Below are 16134 nucleotides of genomic sequence, written 5' to 3' on the forward strand. Positions count from 1 at the left end.
GGTTCCTCATTAGGGTACTCCTTATTGGTTAATGGACGTCCCCTGAGGCCTTCCTCATTGGGATTCACACCCTCCTCCTCCTCAGAGGTTTCGGCCATTTTGATTACATCAATGGCCTTGCACTCTCCTTTGGGATTCTCTTCTGTATTGCTTGGGAGAGTACTAGGAGGAGTTTCAATAACCCTTTTACTCAGCTGACCCACTTGTGCCTCCAAATTTCTAATGGAGGATATTGTTTCATTCATGAAACTGAGAGTGGCCTTTAATAGATCAGAGACTATGTTTGCTAAGCTAGAGGGGTTCTGCTCAGAGTTCTCTGTCTGTTGCTGAGATGATGATGGAAAAGGTTTGCCATTGCTAAACTCGTTTCTTCTACCATTGTTATTATTGAAGCCTTACTTCTGTTGATCCTTCCATGAAAAATTTGGATGATTTCTCCATGAAGGATTATAGGTGCTGCCAAAGGCTTCACCCATGTAGTTCACCTCTGCCATTGCAGGGTTCTCAGGATCATAAGCTTCTTCTTCAGAAGATGCTTCTTTAGTACTGTTAGATGCATTTTGCAATCCATTCAGACTCTGAGAGATCATATTGACTTGTTGAGTCAATATTTTGTTCTGAGCCAGTATGGCATTCAGAGCATCAATTTCAAGAACTCTTTTCTTCTGAGGTGTCCCATTACTCACAGGGTTCCTCTCAGAGGTGTACATGAACTGGTTATTTACAACCATTTCAATGAGTTCCTGAGCTTCTGCAGGCGTTTTCTTTAGGTGAATGGATCCACCTGCAGAATGGTCTAGTGACATCTTAGATAGTTCAGACAGACCATCATAGAATATATCCAGGATGGTCCATTCTGAAAGCATATCAGAAGAACACTTTTTGGTCAATTGCTTGTATATTTCCCAAGCTTCATAGAGGGATTCTCCATCTTTTTGTCTGAAGGTCTAAACATCCATTCTAAGCTTGCTCAACTTTTGAGGAGGAAAGAACTTGGCCAAGAAAGCCGTGACCAGCTTATCCCAAGAGTTTAGGATATCTTTTGGTTGAGAATCCAACCATGTTCTAGCTCTATCTCTTATAGCAAAAGGGAAGAGCATAAGTCTGTAGACTTCAGGATCAACTCCATTAGTCTTAACAGTATCACAGATCTGCAAGAACTCAATTAAGAACTAAAAAGGATCTTCTGATGGAAGTCCATAAAACTTGCAGTTCTGTTGTATTAGAGAAACCAATTGAGGTTTTAACTCAAAATTGTTTGCTTCAATAGCAGGGATTGAGATGCTTCTTCCATGGAAGTTGGAATTAGGTGCAGTAAAGTCACCAAGCACATTCCTTGAATTGTTGTTAGGTTCATCCATAATTGTTTCTTTTGCTGCTTCCTTTTTGAAAATTTCAGTGAGGTCCTCTTCAGAGTGTTGTGCTTTAGCTGCTCTTAGCTTCCTCTTTAGAGTCCTTTCAGGTTCAGGATCAGTTTCAACAAGTATTCCTTTATCCTTGTTCCTACTTATATGAAAGAGAAGAAAACAAAGAAAATATAGAATCCTCTATGTTATAATATAGTGATTCCTTAAGGTGTCAGAGGAAAATAAGAATAAAAGGATGAGGTGGGTAAGGAAGAATTCGAACACACAAAGAAAGATTGAGTTCGAGTTGACAATGGAGGAGGAATGTTAGTGTTTAAATAGAAAATGATATGAGTGGGATGATTTTCGAAAATTAAATTAAAATTTAAAACAATTAGATAATTAAAAAGAGTTTTGAAAAAAGGTTAATGGTTTTCAAAAATTAAAAGTAAAAAGGTGGTTAGATGGTTTTGAAAAAGATAAGAGTTTAGAAAAAGATTTTTGAAATTAGAATTTTAAAAAGATATGATTTGAAAAAGATATGAAGGCAGAAGCTATGATTGAAAAACAGAATTAAAAAGATTTGATTTTTAAAATTAATGACTTGCTTAACAAGAAATTTACAAGATATGATTCTAAACTTCAAATATTGAATCTTTCTTAACAAGAAAGTAACAAACTTGAAAATTTTTTTTGAATTAAGATTTTTGAAAATAGTGAAAGAAAAATTAACAAGATTTGATTTTTGAAAAAGATATGATTGAAAAGATATGATTTGAAAAAGATAAGATTTGAAAAAGATATGATTTTGAAAAACTATGAAGATTTGAAAAAAAAATTGATTTGAAAACAAAATTCCCCTCCTAGTGTCATCCTGGCGTTAAACGCCCAGGAGCTGCATGTTTTGGGCGTTTAAACGCCCAGCCAGGTACCTTGGCTGGCGTTTAAATGCCAGTTTTTCTTCTTTATTGGGCGTTTTGAACGCCCAGCTTTTTCTCTATAATTCCTGTGCTTTATGTTCTTGGATCCTCATTTTGTTGTTTTATTTATTTAAAAAGATATATTTTTTATTTTGAAAAACAACAAAATGAGTCAAACCATAAAAATCTTGGATCAAAGTACAAGATATATGCAAGAACATTATGAATGTCAAGATGAACACCAATAACAATCATGAAGATTATGATGAACATCAAGAATTTAGTTTTCAATAAAAGAAAACATACAAGACACCAAACTTGGAAATTTTTCATGTTTGGGCACTATAAATGCAAGAATACATATGAAAAACATCATGCAATGCAAAACAAGAAATCATGAGGATCAAATAAGGAAATTCATCAAGAACAACTTGAAGATCATCAAGAACACAATGCATGTTTTTTCGAAAATCGCAAGACAATTAAAATCATGCAATTGACACCAAACTTAAAATTTGGCACTAGATTCAAACAATAAACATAAAATATTTTTGGATTTTTATGATTTTATTAATTTTTTTTTGTATTTTTCGAAAATTATATGAAAGAAAAGAAAATAAAGAAGTTCAAAATTTTTAATAAGGATTCTAGAAATCATGCAATGTTAGTCTAAAGCTCCGGTCCAGGAATTAGACATAACTTACTAGCCAGCCAAGCTTTCAGTGAAAGCTTTGGTCCAAAAAACTAGACATGGCCAATGGCTAGCCAGTCTTCAGCAGAGCATTACATACAACAGCTAAATTGATAGAAACCAACACGCTCTTGTGATGATAGGTTGAAGCCTCGGTCCAAAAGATTTAGACATGGCTTTACAGCCAGTCAGACTTCAACATATCATCATGAAACTCTAGAATTCATTCTTAAAAATTCTGAAGAACATAGAATTTAGTTTTTTATTTGAATTTTTTTTGAAAATAAAAAGCTTTAAAAAAATAAAATTACCTAATCTGAGCAACAAGATGAACCGTCAGTTGTCCAAACTCGAACAATCCTCGGCAATAGCGCCAAAAACTTGGTGCACGGAATTGTGATCATCAACAATGTCGCCAAATACTTGGTACTCTCAAACGTGAATCACACTTCGTCACAACTCCGCACAACTAACCAGCAAGTGCACTGGGTCGTCCAAGTAATACCTTACGTGAGTAAGGGTCGATCCCACGGAGATTTTTGGTATGAAGCAAGCTATGGTCATCTTGTAGATCTCAGTCAGGCAGATTCAAATTGGTTATGGAGTTTTGGTAATTAAAAGATAAATAAAACATAAAGTAAAGATAGAGATACTTATGTAATTCATTGGTGAGAATTTCAGATAAGTGTATGGAGATGCTTTGTTCCTCTTGAATCTCTGCTTTCCTACTGCCTTCATCCCATCCTTCATACTCCTTTCCATGGCAAGTTGTATGTTGGGTTTCACCGGCGTCAATGGCTACCTCCCATCCTCTCAGTGAAAATGGTCCAACTATGGGTTACGTAGAACTAATCATCTGTCAGTTCTCATTTGTGTTGGAATAAGATCCAGTGATCCTTTTGCGTCTGTCACACGCCCAGCACTCATGAGTTTGAAGCTCGTCACAGTCATCCCATCCCAGATCCTACTCGGAATACTACAGACAAGGTTTAGATTTTCTGGATCTCAAGAATGCTACCAATGGATTATAGCTTATACCACGAAGACTCTAATCTCAAGGATTTGAAAGCTCTGTTGTCAGGAGAGACAATCAACACGCATGAGCCAAGAATCCAAGAGATACACGCTCAATCTAAGGTAGAACGGAAGTAGTTGTCAGGCACGCGTTCATAGGTGAGAATGATGATGAGTGTCACGGATCATCACATTCATCAGGTTGAAGTGCGAGTGAATATCTTAGAACAAGAATAAGCTTGAATTGAATAGAAAATAGTAGTAATTGCATTAAAACTCGAGGAACAGCAGAGCTCCACACCTTAATCTATGGTGTGTAGAAACTCCACCGTTGAAAATACATAAGTGATGATGGTCCTGACATGGCCGAATGGCCAGCCCCCATAAAGGTCTAAGATCGCATAAAACTGATCAAAGATGATCCCAAGATGAAAATACAATAGTAAAAGATCCTATTTATAATGAAACTAGCTACTAGGGTTTACAGAAATAAGTAAATGAAGTAGAAATCCACTTCTGGGCCCACTTGGTGTGTGCTTGGACTGAGCATTGAAGCTTTACACGTGTAGAGGCTTCTCTTGGAGTTAAACGCCAGCTTTTATGCCAGTTTGGGCGTTTAACTTCAGAATAGGGCAGAGAATGGCCGTTTGAACACTAGTTTGCATCGTTAAAACTTGAGCAAAGTATGAACTATTTTATATTTCTGAAAAGCCCTAGATGTATACTTTCCAACGCAATTGAGAGCACGCCATTTAGAGTTCTGTAGCTCCAGAAAATCCACTTCGAGTGCAGGGAGGTCAGAATCCAATAGCATCAGCAGTCCTTTTTCAGCCTCTGAATCAGATTTGTGCTCAGATCCCTCAATTTCAGCCAGAAAATACCTGAAATCGCAGAAAAACACACAAACTCATAGTAAAGTTCAGAAATGTGAATTTTGCTTAAAAACTAATAAAAATATAATAAAAGCTAATTAAAACATACTAAAAACTAACTAAAAACAATGCCAAAAAGCGTATAAATTATCCGCTCATCAGGGACCCCAAAGGAAATTGAGGATATATGTTGGATATGATTCTCCCTCTATAGTGAGGTATCTTGAGATACAAACTGGAGATGTATTTAAAGCCCAGTTTGCGGATTGTCATTTTGATGAATCAAAATTTCCAACATTAGGAGGAGAGAATAAGCTTCCTGAAAAGGAACTTAATTGGAGTGCATCATCGTTGATGCATTTAGATCCTCGATTAGGCAATGTGAACTAGAAGTTCAAAAGATTATACATTTGCAAAGAATAGCAAATGAATTACCTGATGCATTTTCCGATACAAAGAGGATAACCAAGTCGTATATACCAGCGAAAAATCCCCCAATTCGAATTGATGTCCCAGTAGGACAAGTAGCCACTGAAGCAAATTCACACCAGAAGCGTGGCAGGTATGTCGGTTCCAAAGACAAAAATCCTCGAAAAAGAAAAGAGGTAAATATGATTCCTATTGAAAAAGACATAGTAAAGATAACTGCAGTTGTCCAAAATTCTAATATAGTTTTAACGCCAGAAGACGTTCAGGTACCTGAAAATTGTGAAAATGACGAGATCTCAATAAATTATGTCTTTACAGGAGAGAAATAGGAACGAAATAAGACAATTGTCAATGAAATATTTGCATATAATGTGGCATTAAATATCATGCATGAAAGTAAGGATCTTGAGCCAAGATCAGTCGAAGAATGTCGACAAACGAATGATTGGCCAAAATGAAAAAAAGCCATGAAGGCTGAGTTATACTCACTTGCAAAACGTGAAGTCTTTGGACCTGTAGTCCGTACACCAGAAGATGTAAAATCTGTTGGATACCGATGGGTATTTGTTATAAATGAGAAAAATGAACTTGTGCGCTACAAAGCCCGACTTGTGGCACAAGGTTTTTCACAAAGGCCCGATATAGATTATGAAGAAACGTATTCCCCCTGCAGTGGATGCGATAATATTGCGTTATTTGGTCAGTTTATCTGCATATCATAAACTGCATATGCATTTAATGGATGTGGTAACAACCTATTTGTACGGCTCATTAAATCGTGATATCTATATGAAAGTCCCTGAAGGATTAAAGATATCTAAACCGTCTAATGAATATTCGCAGGGATTATACTCAGTCAAATTGCAAAGATCTTTATATGGTCTGAAGCAATCTGGACGAATGTGGTATAATCGTCTTATTGAGTATCTGGGCAAAAATGGATTCAAGAATGATGATATATGTCCATGTGTTTTCATAAAGAAATCTGCATCTGGGTTCATTATAATTGCTGTGTACGTTGATGATTTAAATATCATTGGAACTTCTGAAGAGATTCCAACAATTATAAAAACTCTAAAAGAAGAGTTTGAGATGAAAGATCTTGGAAAGACTAAATTTTGTCTCGGCCTGTAGATCGAGCATATAAAAAATGGGATCTTTGTTCATCAAACAACATACACAGAGAAGATCTTGAAGAGATTTTATATGGATAAGTCACATCCATTAAGTACTCTAATGATTGTAAGATCTTTAGATGTGGAAAAAGATCAATTCTGTCCTAAGGAAGAAAATGAAGATATCCTTGGTCCTGAAGTACCATATCTTAGTGCCATTGGAGCGCTAATGTATCTTGTTAATAATACGCGACCTGACATATCATTCGCGATGAATTTACTTGCAAGGTATAGTTCCTCTCCAACCAGAAGACATTGGAGTGGAATCAAGCAAATCTTTTGATATCTTCATGGAACGGTTGATATGAGATTGTTTTATCCCTATGGATCTAAGTCACAACTAGTTAGCTATGCAGATGTTGGATACTTGTCTGATCCACACAAAGGGAGATCTCAAACAAGATACCTGTTCATATATGGTGGTACAGCTATATCATGGAGGTCCACGAAACAGACGATAGCAGCAACCTCCTCTAATCATGCTGAAATACTAGCAATTCATGAAGCTAGTCGCGAGTGTTTTTGGCTGAGGAGCCTGATTCAATATATTCTGTTATCATGTGGACTGACTAATCATAAGATAGCTCCAACTGTCCTGTTTGAAGATAATACAACATGCATTGCTCAACTTAAGGGTGGATATATCAAAGGTGATAGAACAAAGCATATTTCTCCTAAATTCTTCTTCACTCATGATCTTCAAAATCAAGGGACAATTGATATCCAACAGATCCGCTCAAGTGACAATCTGGCAGATTTATTCACAAAGTCACTCCCAAAATCCGCTTTTGAAAAATTGGTACATCAGATTGGGATGCGCCGATTTCGAGATATTAAATGATATCGACAAGAGGGGGAGACTGTGCTCTTTTTCCTTGGTCATGTTTTTTCCCATTGGGTTTTTCTTGACAAAGTTTTTAATGAGGAAGTCCTCATCACTAAAAGATATTGTACTCTTTTTCCTTCACTAAGGTTTTTTCCCACTGGGTTTTTCTTTAGTAAGGTTTTAACGAGACAATAATCCTAAATGGTCATCCAATGGGGAGTGTTGTGATAAGGATGAATGATGTGGATGACCATTTTCCATGAGCAGTGACGGATTCAGAAAATTTTAGGAGTGGGGGCAAAAATATATATACTAAAATAAATATTATTAAATATTATTAATTATATAGAGATATAAAAATTAAAAAGAGTTAGTGAACACTTTTATTCTTAAAATACTATTTATTATATATAATTTATAAAAAAATATTTTTTATTTCTAAAACTTAAACTTAAAATATTTTAATTAAATTATAGATAACTTATTATCCTAACTAATTTTTTTATACATATTTAATAATAAAAAAATTGAATTAATTGGCACATTAGCGCCTAATGATACACTAATATTTATAACTTGAAACGAGAATTATATATAAATACTAGAAAAATTAAATTTGTATATGAAAAGTATGTTTATATAAAATAATAAAAACATAATTTACAATTTTTTCTTTCTTTTTTTTAAATAATTAAATTTGTTATATATTTTTTAATTTAATTTTGACATAATGTTAGATCAAAGATTTTATGCATCTGTTTAATTATGTATTGTAATTAAAATATTTTTCTATTACTATTTCTAAAAATAAAAAATATATTTTAAATTAGTAAATTAATCAATTCATTTTAAAATTTTATATGCAACATAGGTATATATAATAGAACAAAAGATAAAAAATAAGTAATAAAGATGAATAAATCGAGAATAAAATAAAATATATAAAGTTACAAAGAAAATAAAATATTAAATTAATACCTAAATTATAATTGTTTGAATTAAATTTTGTAATTAAAAATATCAAAAAGAGAAACAATGAAATTGAAAGATATATAGAGTCATGGAGAGTTATATAAAAAATAGAGAATTTAAAATTTATTTTTTGATGAAGAGAAGATAACTACTAGACAAGAAAAAGAAAAAAAATTAAAAATATAAAAATAAGAAGAGGGTTAAGGGAATAAAGGAATGACGGCACAAGAATTAAATTTGATTAGGTTAAATAATAGTCAAAATGATAGAGAAATAAAAATAATGAATTTGAACTTTAGTTAATTTAGTTTAATTTATTTGTAGTGGGGTCATTTAAAATTTAAAATGGGATCACATTATATATAACTATATTTTTTAAATAAAATAAATAAAAATACTGTGGGGGCAAGTGCCCCCTCATTCTTGCTCATGGGTCCGTCCCTGTCCATGAGACTTAGTTTACCAAGGGTGATTGCATTTAATTATGTTTGAAAGGTAAAGCTTCTTTAATTTGTGCTTATAAATAGTAACGTAATATGAAGCATATGTGATACACAAAAAAACAATAAAACACCCTTCTCTCTCTTTCTCTAATTATATTTCTTTATTTGTTACTTCTTCCTTATTTATTTTATAACATCTTATTTTAAATATTTGTGAAATAGAGTTTTGTAACATTTTATTTAGAATTTTGTTCATTAATTTTGAAAATCTAATTAAATTATTGATTGGATCCAATTTCTTACCATGCATGACCTAAATATTTTGTAGAACATTAAACCTATGTACGATTATTAGTATATAAATCAAACAGTTCGACTAAATCCGTTGTAATTTAGAGGGAGAAAAAATTAGGGGGAAGTATGGTTTTGGTCCTTAAAGTTTTCAGCCAGAATCAAAACCGTCCCTCATCTAATTTTCGATTTAAAATTGTCATTAACATTTTTTCGTATTAAAATCGTCCTTTTTAATAAAATTTTTAATTTTATTCCTAAACTACCCCTACTTTAATAAAACCACTAAACCAAGCCCACCACCACAGCGCCGCCAGCAACCCTAATCGCCAGCGAACCACCACGACACCACCTTTCCCTCTCTCCCCTTTCTTCTTCCTCTTTTCTCATCTCTTCTTTGTCCCCTTGCCCCACTCTCCTCTCCTCTGCCACCAAACAGCCGCCGCACCCTCACAGTGACGGCGTTGCCACCCAACCTTCGCCACTGCGCCCTTACCAGCGTCCCAACCCGTCACCACCCCCTGTCCGAACCCTAACCCAGCCAACCACCCCCGCGACCCTCTACCCTCTTCTCCACCTCGCGTCTCCTCTCAACGTCGAACCACCATCGCGAACCAACCTCCCCATGGCCGAACCACTGACCCGTAGCCTCCACCATCGACGAGCCATGGCGACCCAACCCAGCGCCGCCGCGGCGTCCAAGCCCCTCCCCTTCGTGCGAAGCCCTTTCCCCTTCCCCTTGCTCCATCGCTTCTCCCATTGTCTTCGAAGGTTAGAATAGGGCAAAACCCCTGTTTCCATTTCACTGCATACTGACCGCTGCCACGTCGCCAGCGCCACCACCAGGCCAGCTGAGTTGCTCTGCCCGTTCCTCAACCCAACATTCCCTTCTCCTTCCCTGCTCCAATTTTCTGCTTCCTATATCTCAATTTTTTTCTCTTCTGTTTATTCTGTTGGTGTTGGTGTTGGTGTTGGGGGAAAGGGAGGAGGGGAAGTGGAAGAAGCCGGAGAAGAAGAGGAAGAAAATGAAGAGGAGCATGATGGAGATGGTGATGGTGATGTTGATGGGTTTGGGTGGCACCAGCAGCATGGTGTTAATGTGGTTACGTCTCTGCGTCGTCTCTGCCGTCGGGAAGCAGAACGCGAAGCGCCAGTGGGTCTCCCTTCAGCTTCTGTATCTGCTTCCGATTCTGCTTCTGCATCTAATTCTTCCTCGGCTTCTTCTTCTTCTTCTGCTTCGGCTTCTTCTTTTGCATCTATTTCTGATTCTGCTGTTAAATTTTGCTGTTAAATTTGCTGTTTTTGCTGTTGAATTTTGGTTGTGGTTTTGGTGGTGGTGGTGGTGGTGGTGGTGGTGGTGTGGTGTTGGTGTTGGTGTTAGTGGTGATGGTGGTGGTTCTGGTGGTGGTGTTGGTGGTGGTGGTGGTGGTGGTGGTGGAGGAGGAGGTAATTGTGTTGGTAGTGGTGAGGGAAAGGGGAGACGGGGAGAGGGAGGGGGGAAGGGGAGATCGGGGGTGGGGAAAAGGCAGGGGGAAGGGGAGAAGGGAGGGGGAGAGAGGAAAGGGAGACCGGGAGGCGGGTGGGGGAACGGGAGGGGGGAAGTGGAGACCGGAGGTGGGGGTGGGGGGAAGGGAGGGGGAGGGGGAGGGGGAATGGGAGGGTATTTTTGTCCAAAAAAATAAAAAGGACGATTTTAATACGAAAAAAAATGTTAATGAAGATTTTAAATCGAAAATTAGATGAGAGGCGATTTCGATTCTCGCTGAAAACTTTAGAGACCAAAACTATACTTACCTAAAAAATTACTAGCTGGACTGTAGACAAGTTATTTTTGTAATTAAATTCAATTAATTTTTTGTCTCTTTTTCTTTTCTTTTTTTTATCTAACATTTTTAATTATTAATCCTTACATTATTGAACCAACTTGATTAAATTTAATTATTAAAATAAAAGGGATATTTACGGAATTATGAATAACAATTTGATAATTTGTCATTTTTGTCGAGCGAAACTTATCTTATAGGGATATAACTTTAGTTTCAATTTTTTATGGTCAATTTTGTCGGCGTATGAATCTTTCATGATAAAAAATGTCTATTTATTCTTAAGTTTAAATTAATTAAATGTTATATAATAAATAAACTAGCATATTTTTAGAATTTAAATTAAAATTCAATTTTTGGCTTTTTAAATTACAGGTTTGAAATTTTGTTACTTTATTTTTTAAGCTCAAATTCAAGTTGGACCCTCTTCAATATTGCTATTAGGGCTGGCAATGCTGGGAGCAGTAATTTATTCCACCTTCTTTTTTTCATCTAACAGGATGTTCACTAGATTGGACCAAATAAGTTCTAAGTTTTGGTATCATAGAATGAACCTAATTTATCCAAATAAGGAAGGCAAATTCGGACTATTTTTGACAAATTTCTTTTGATGACCAAACATTTTCATTCTTATAAAATGTCGGATTTGTAATATTCTGCTAATCACTCTTCCAATTCAAACTTTTTCCATACTCGAACTCAAAAGCACCTGGAAGGGAATGAACTTGCCTACCAATATTGGTACAGCCTCTTCAAATTCAGAATGCAATTCATCAAAAAGCAAGTAATGACCAATAATAAGAATCAAAAAGGAAAAGAAAAAAAAACTAATGAAGCAATCAATATAATTAGGTAACAACTCATGTGCAGTTATTTTTATGTAAAGTTGATAGTTGAAAATCATTAGATATAATAATTTAGTCAAATATGTCAAATTATTTAACGATTCTTAACTATCAATTTTACATAAACATAACTGTATCTGAGTTTCTACCATATAATTAACACGTCTCCAATATGGCACTCATAGTTCTGCATTTTCTGACTATTTACACAATGAACTTCATCTATGAAAGGTTCATTACAGATCAATGTGTAGCAACTAGCCCTTTATTGCAAGCTAAAACAAGAAAAACCTCCATTCTTTGGAGCTTGAAACACTTTTTCTTTTTACCAACTATTAGCAACAGAAGCAGTGTAAGGCACTTAGAGATGGCAAGCTTCAGGCCTCTTCATCTTCCTCGTCCTCAATTCCGACCCACCTTGTAAATGCGAAAAGGAACTCCTTGAAGTTCACCATTCCATTTTGATCCCAATCCATTTCTTCTGCAGCATTTTTGTAGATAATATAAATGTTAATAAAAGAAAAAAAAAAGATACAAAGATAACTATTTTTAGTTACTAATGCATAGAAATTACTGATATGAAGTTATGAGTTTGATCATTGAAATGAATATATGTATATCCAAATATGTATTTCACTGGCCCTCTAAAGGGAAGTTCTTAGATTTTATGAATGTCCAAAGAGTTTAATTTTGATGCACTGTTAGTGTAAAGCGTTTTACACAGTCGTGCAATCACATCCGTTCTTTTAGATGACTATTCAAGCGTTTTACACAGTCGTACAATCACATCCATTCTTGAAGTTCTTTTAGATGACTACTTTACACTAACAGTACATCAAATTAAATTCATGTCGAAATATGTATAAAACCTTATGCTAGATGCAGTTATAAAGAAAAATATAAGGAAATAAAGTTGAACTCTTGCTAACAAGAATGGGGACAGATAACAGACCAAATCTTTTCATTGCTATTCTTCCAGAAGAACGCTCCCCGCCTTCATTTATCGCCTCAATCATCTCGTTTTTGCTGACATAACCATCCTTGTTCTTGTCCAAAAACACGAACGCATCCACCAAAGTCTCGAATGTGGACTCCAGATTCGGCAACCCAATTCGTGATTTCTAAGGAAGTCATGGAGATTTCTCTTTTGAAAAGATAGCAAGAAAGGGAAATTCATGGATTATAAGAATGGCATACACAAAATCTGTTCATATTATTTTCACCATATGACAAAATTTCTCAAAGCTACTATCACATGTTAATGTCAATTAATGAATGGTTCATTAAGTCCAATCATCGCTGAAGAATCTACTAACACTTTTTGTGGACTTGAATGTGCAATAATAAATCTAAACAACTTAAACATCAATAAGAGGTTAGAGCACATAAGATTCAAGGAGTAAACATTACTAGTCTACCTTCCACTTTTGAAAGTTTTATGCTGATAAAAGCAAAAACTAAATCTTATTCCAAATTCAAAACTTATAAGAATGTCATATAGCCTATGGTAAAGAAATTAAGATAGCGCGAGAATTGCGCACAAGGATACAGTGTGAAGGGCTGCTGGATCGTCTGCGAGAAGGTAGACAAGGCAAAGAAGTACAGTGAACTCATTGAACTCCATTCCCATATCCTCATTGATGTCACATGCTTCAAAGAGATCATTCAACTCCTCCTCAGTAAAAGAAATTTCCAGTTTACTGAAACTTTTTTTCAACTCTTCTCGGTCTATTACGCCATTCGAATCCTCATCTATGAGCAAAGCAAAAAGCACACACCTATTAGCAGTTATAAGTTTATTTACAAATAAATATGAATATGTCAATTGTTGTTAGCATGCAGAAACCATACAAATTTTACTCCAATCAGAAAAATAAAAAACTAGCTTAGAGTTTCAGACTAGGTTAGATCCAATAGAAATTCAAACAAATATCGAAAATTCCTAATGTATGATTAGCTACAACAAGTAAACCAACATCGAGTCGGTCTAATAGTGTAAGACCTCATTAGGTCAATTCCTTGTGGTCTCAAGTTCAATCCCGGGAAAGTAAATAAAAAAAAGTGTTGAAAGGGCAATCAAGAACCCCGAGCCGGATTAGTTGATCCGGATGCCGGGTAGAAAACTTAACAAAAAAAAATGTACAGCAATAGAATTCTGAAAAGACAGTGACCATAAATTTAGCAAAAGCATAAATTTGAAATAGAAACATACCAAACTGCTCAAATATGGCTTTGCATTTTCTAAAGCTTTGATCAATTTTTGGGAATTTCAAGATTATAGTGTTGAACGATTTCACCGAACATCCTTTAGATTCCCTCTTTTGCAATGCTTCAACCATTTTAGCCTCAATTTTGGTTTCCGGAATCCAACCAACAGAATCAGCCCTTCCAACTGCGCCTCCCATTGAAAATTCAATAAACCCAAGTAGGATTCAGAATCCTCTGCTATCTTCCAAGCAACTGTTTAAAAAATTTAGAAAAAAGAAAATCAAATATTCATTTTGCCATCACACAAAGATATGAAATTCACCCAAATCAAAATCATTAATTTTCACTTAATATGTCACTAACTGCATGTCTCTCTAAATACATTTCATCATTGTTTTGTTCATCTCATAATTAATTGCACACAACTTCAAGTGCCAAGCCCTTTGCCCTAAGCATTTCCATTTTCAGTAAAATTTAGTAGATTCTTCCAAGAATGGATAAAAAATGCACTATGGAAACTTACCTAAAGATTATGATGGTGAACAGATATAATTAACCTACATCACAGACAATAACTATACATGCAAGTAAAGATCAATTCAACTTCCAATCTCATAACCTAAATGTAAAGAAGAAGAACATGGAGGAGGGCATTGTACAGAAGAACCAATACAACTATTCAAAGGAACATAAATCTAATTAACTAATTAATTAAACAAGATTAAGAAAGTTAATTAACGTAACAAAATGGATACAAAAAACAAAATCTTTGAAATTGAAGAGAATACAAACATTATGCAACATGCATACCTTATGATAAGGAGCAAGAGTTTTCTCCCAAGCTCCTTAAAGTCAAACCTGTGAAGCTGAAAATTGTAATGATGATAAACAACAACAACAACAACAAAATAAATGGAATTGCAAAGAAGGTGGTGGTGTTGTTGAAACAAGATGTTAATCCAAGGTTGGATTTGGATTTAGATATTAGTTAAAAAAATAAAAAAAAAAACAGTGTGTAATGAGAGAGGGTTCCTTGTTTCAATGTTGTCAAGTGTGTGATGCTATGTTTATGCTGCTCCCACCACGTACTGTTGGATCTAACCGCATCTATTGCTACATTTTTCAATTATTTTATTCATCAAATTAAGCCACTTACATTTTCTTAGATCATGTACTATATTATATATTTTTTTTGTTACCCGCGATATCCGTCAGCCCAGATCTGAGCGGGTTTGTCGCAGGCTAATTGGTTGTTGCATGTACAAGGCGAGAATCGAATACCGACACTTGTTTAAAAAGACTAATGAGCTAACCATTAGAACAACCCAACTTGGTTATGAACTATATTATGTAATAATATCCTATGGATTGATTGATTGATTGAGTAAGTAATGTTTAGGGAAAGTTTTGTTTTCTTTTGTCTTTTATCAATCATATTTAAACCCTTTTATTAAGAATTTGAATATTCAAAAAATTGTACTATCTATTTTTTAAAACTATTTTTTTTCTTTATTCTTAAAGTTCAATTTCTAAAATTTAAACAAAATTTTTTATTTACAATCATTTTAGAAAAAGTTTTATTTTTTGTTTTTGTTTTTGTATTAAGTGAAGAGTATGTGAGTTGAATGGAAGACTTCATGCTCATTAAAATATACAATAGTCTAGTCAGAGTATTTTATTTGCAAACTATATGTTGTAATGTGATGTTACTTATCTCATGTATCTACTTTGCAGTGAAAAAGAGATAATTGTAAATGTTTTTCGGTTACTATATAAATGAGATCTGAACAGCCAAAAGTTGGTATTTATACAAGTAAATTTATCATTTCAAATGTTGCTTCCATTTAATCAACTTCTAATATTATTTCGGTATATTCATAAATCTGATAATTTTCTAAAAGTTTCACTAAGGTAGACATTTTCATGTTTCTATCGACTCATAAATGAAACGTCTACAAGGCAAGACCCGACTAATTTTTTTTTTTGTTTTCTCATAGTATTGGTCAAAGACTAATTCATCGCAAATTAGAGTTCCATTTAAGGGTTTGCCACTAACCAATTAGCTGCTACATGCACAGTTCAAAATTCGAACCCCCATCATTTGCTCAAACAGACTAGTGAACTAACCACTAAACCAATCCAAGTTGGTTAAGAGGTAAGGCCCAACTAAATTGGATTCGATAGACTTTGATATCATATTAGAAATTGAATGTGTCTAACTTACCTAAAAAGTTAGCTCAAGAAGTATATAATGTATCATACTTATAAACCTTCTAATC

The 16134-nt window shown here is 34.7% G+C and overlaps 1 protein-coding gene and 1 non-coding gene across 2 annotated transcripts; one reads left to right on the forward strand and one right to left on the reverse strand.

Moving 5' to 3' along the window:
• The first annotated feature begins 860 nt into the window (after positions 1-860).
• Positions 861-968, forward strand: LOC112716122 (small nucleolar RNA R71). Its single transcript, XR_003160179.1, has one exon. It is a non-coding gene; the product is annotated as a small nucleolar RNA R71 (small nucleolar RNA).
• A 10665-nt stretch (positions 969-11633) lies between these two features.
• Positions 11634-15009, reverse strand: LOC112796315 (probable calcium-binding protein CML21). Its single transcript, XM_025838699.3, has 5 exons — positions 14666-15009; positions 13860-14107; positions 13197-13399; positions 12600-12768; positions 11634-12128 (listed from the first exon to the last, which is right to left on the reverse strand). Exons 2-5 carry the CDS (start codon positions 14050-14052, stop codon positions 12025-12027), a joined length of 669 nt encoding a protein of 222 aa, XP_025694484.1. The 5' UTR covers positions 14053-14107; positions 14666-15009; the 3' UTR covers positions 11634-12024.
• Between the last annotated feature and the right edge of the window lie 1125 nt (positions 15010-16134).

Source organism: Arachis hypogaea, chromosome 1 (assembly GCF_003086295.3).
Source record: "Arachis hypogaea cultivar Tifrunner chromosome 1, arahy.Tifrunner.gnm2.J5K5, whole genome shotgun sequence".
NCBI lineage: Eukaryota > Viridiplantae > Streptophyta > Magnoliopsida > Fabales > Fabaceae > Arachis > Arachis hypogaea.

Excerpts from the sequence above, each read along its gene's own strand:
- LOC112796315 (XM_025838699.3), bottom strand. The coding sequence starts at position 14,052 with ATGGGAGGCGCAGTTGGAAGGGCTGATTCTGTTGGTTGGATTCCGGAA. Across the intron at positions 12,769-13,196 it reads ATCCAGCAGCCCTTCACACT|AAATCACGAATTGGGTTGCC; the intron begins GTATCCTTGTGC and ends TGACTTCCTTAG. Across the intron at positions 12,129-12,599 it reads AATAGCAATGAAAAGATTTG|AAGAAATGGATTGGGATCAA; the intron begins GTCTGTTATCTG and ends AAAATGCTGCAG.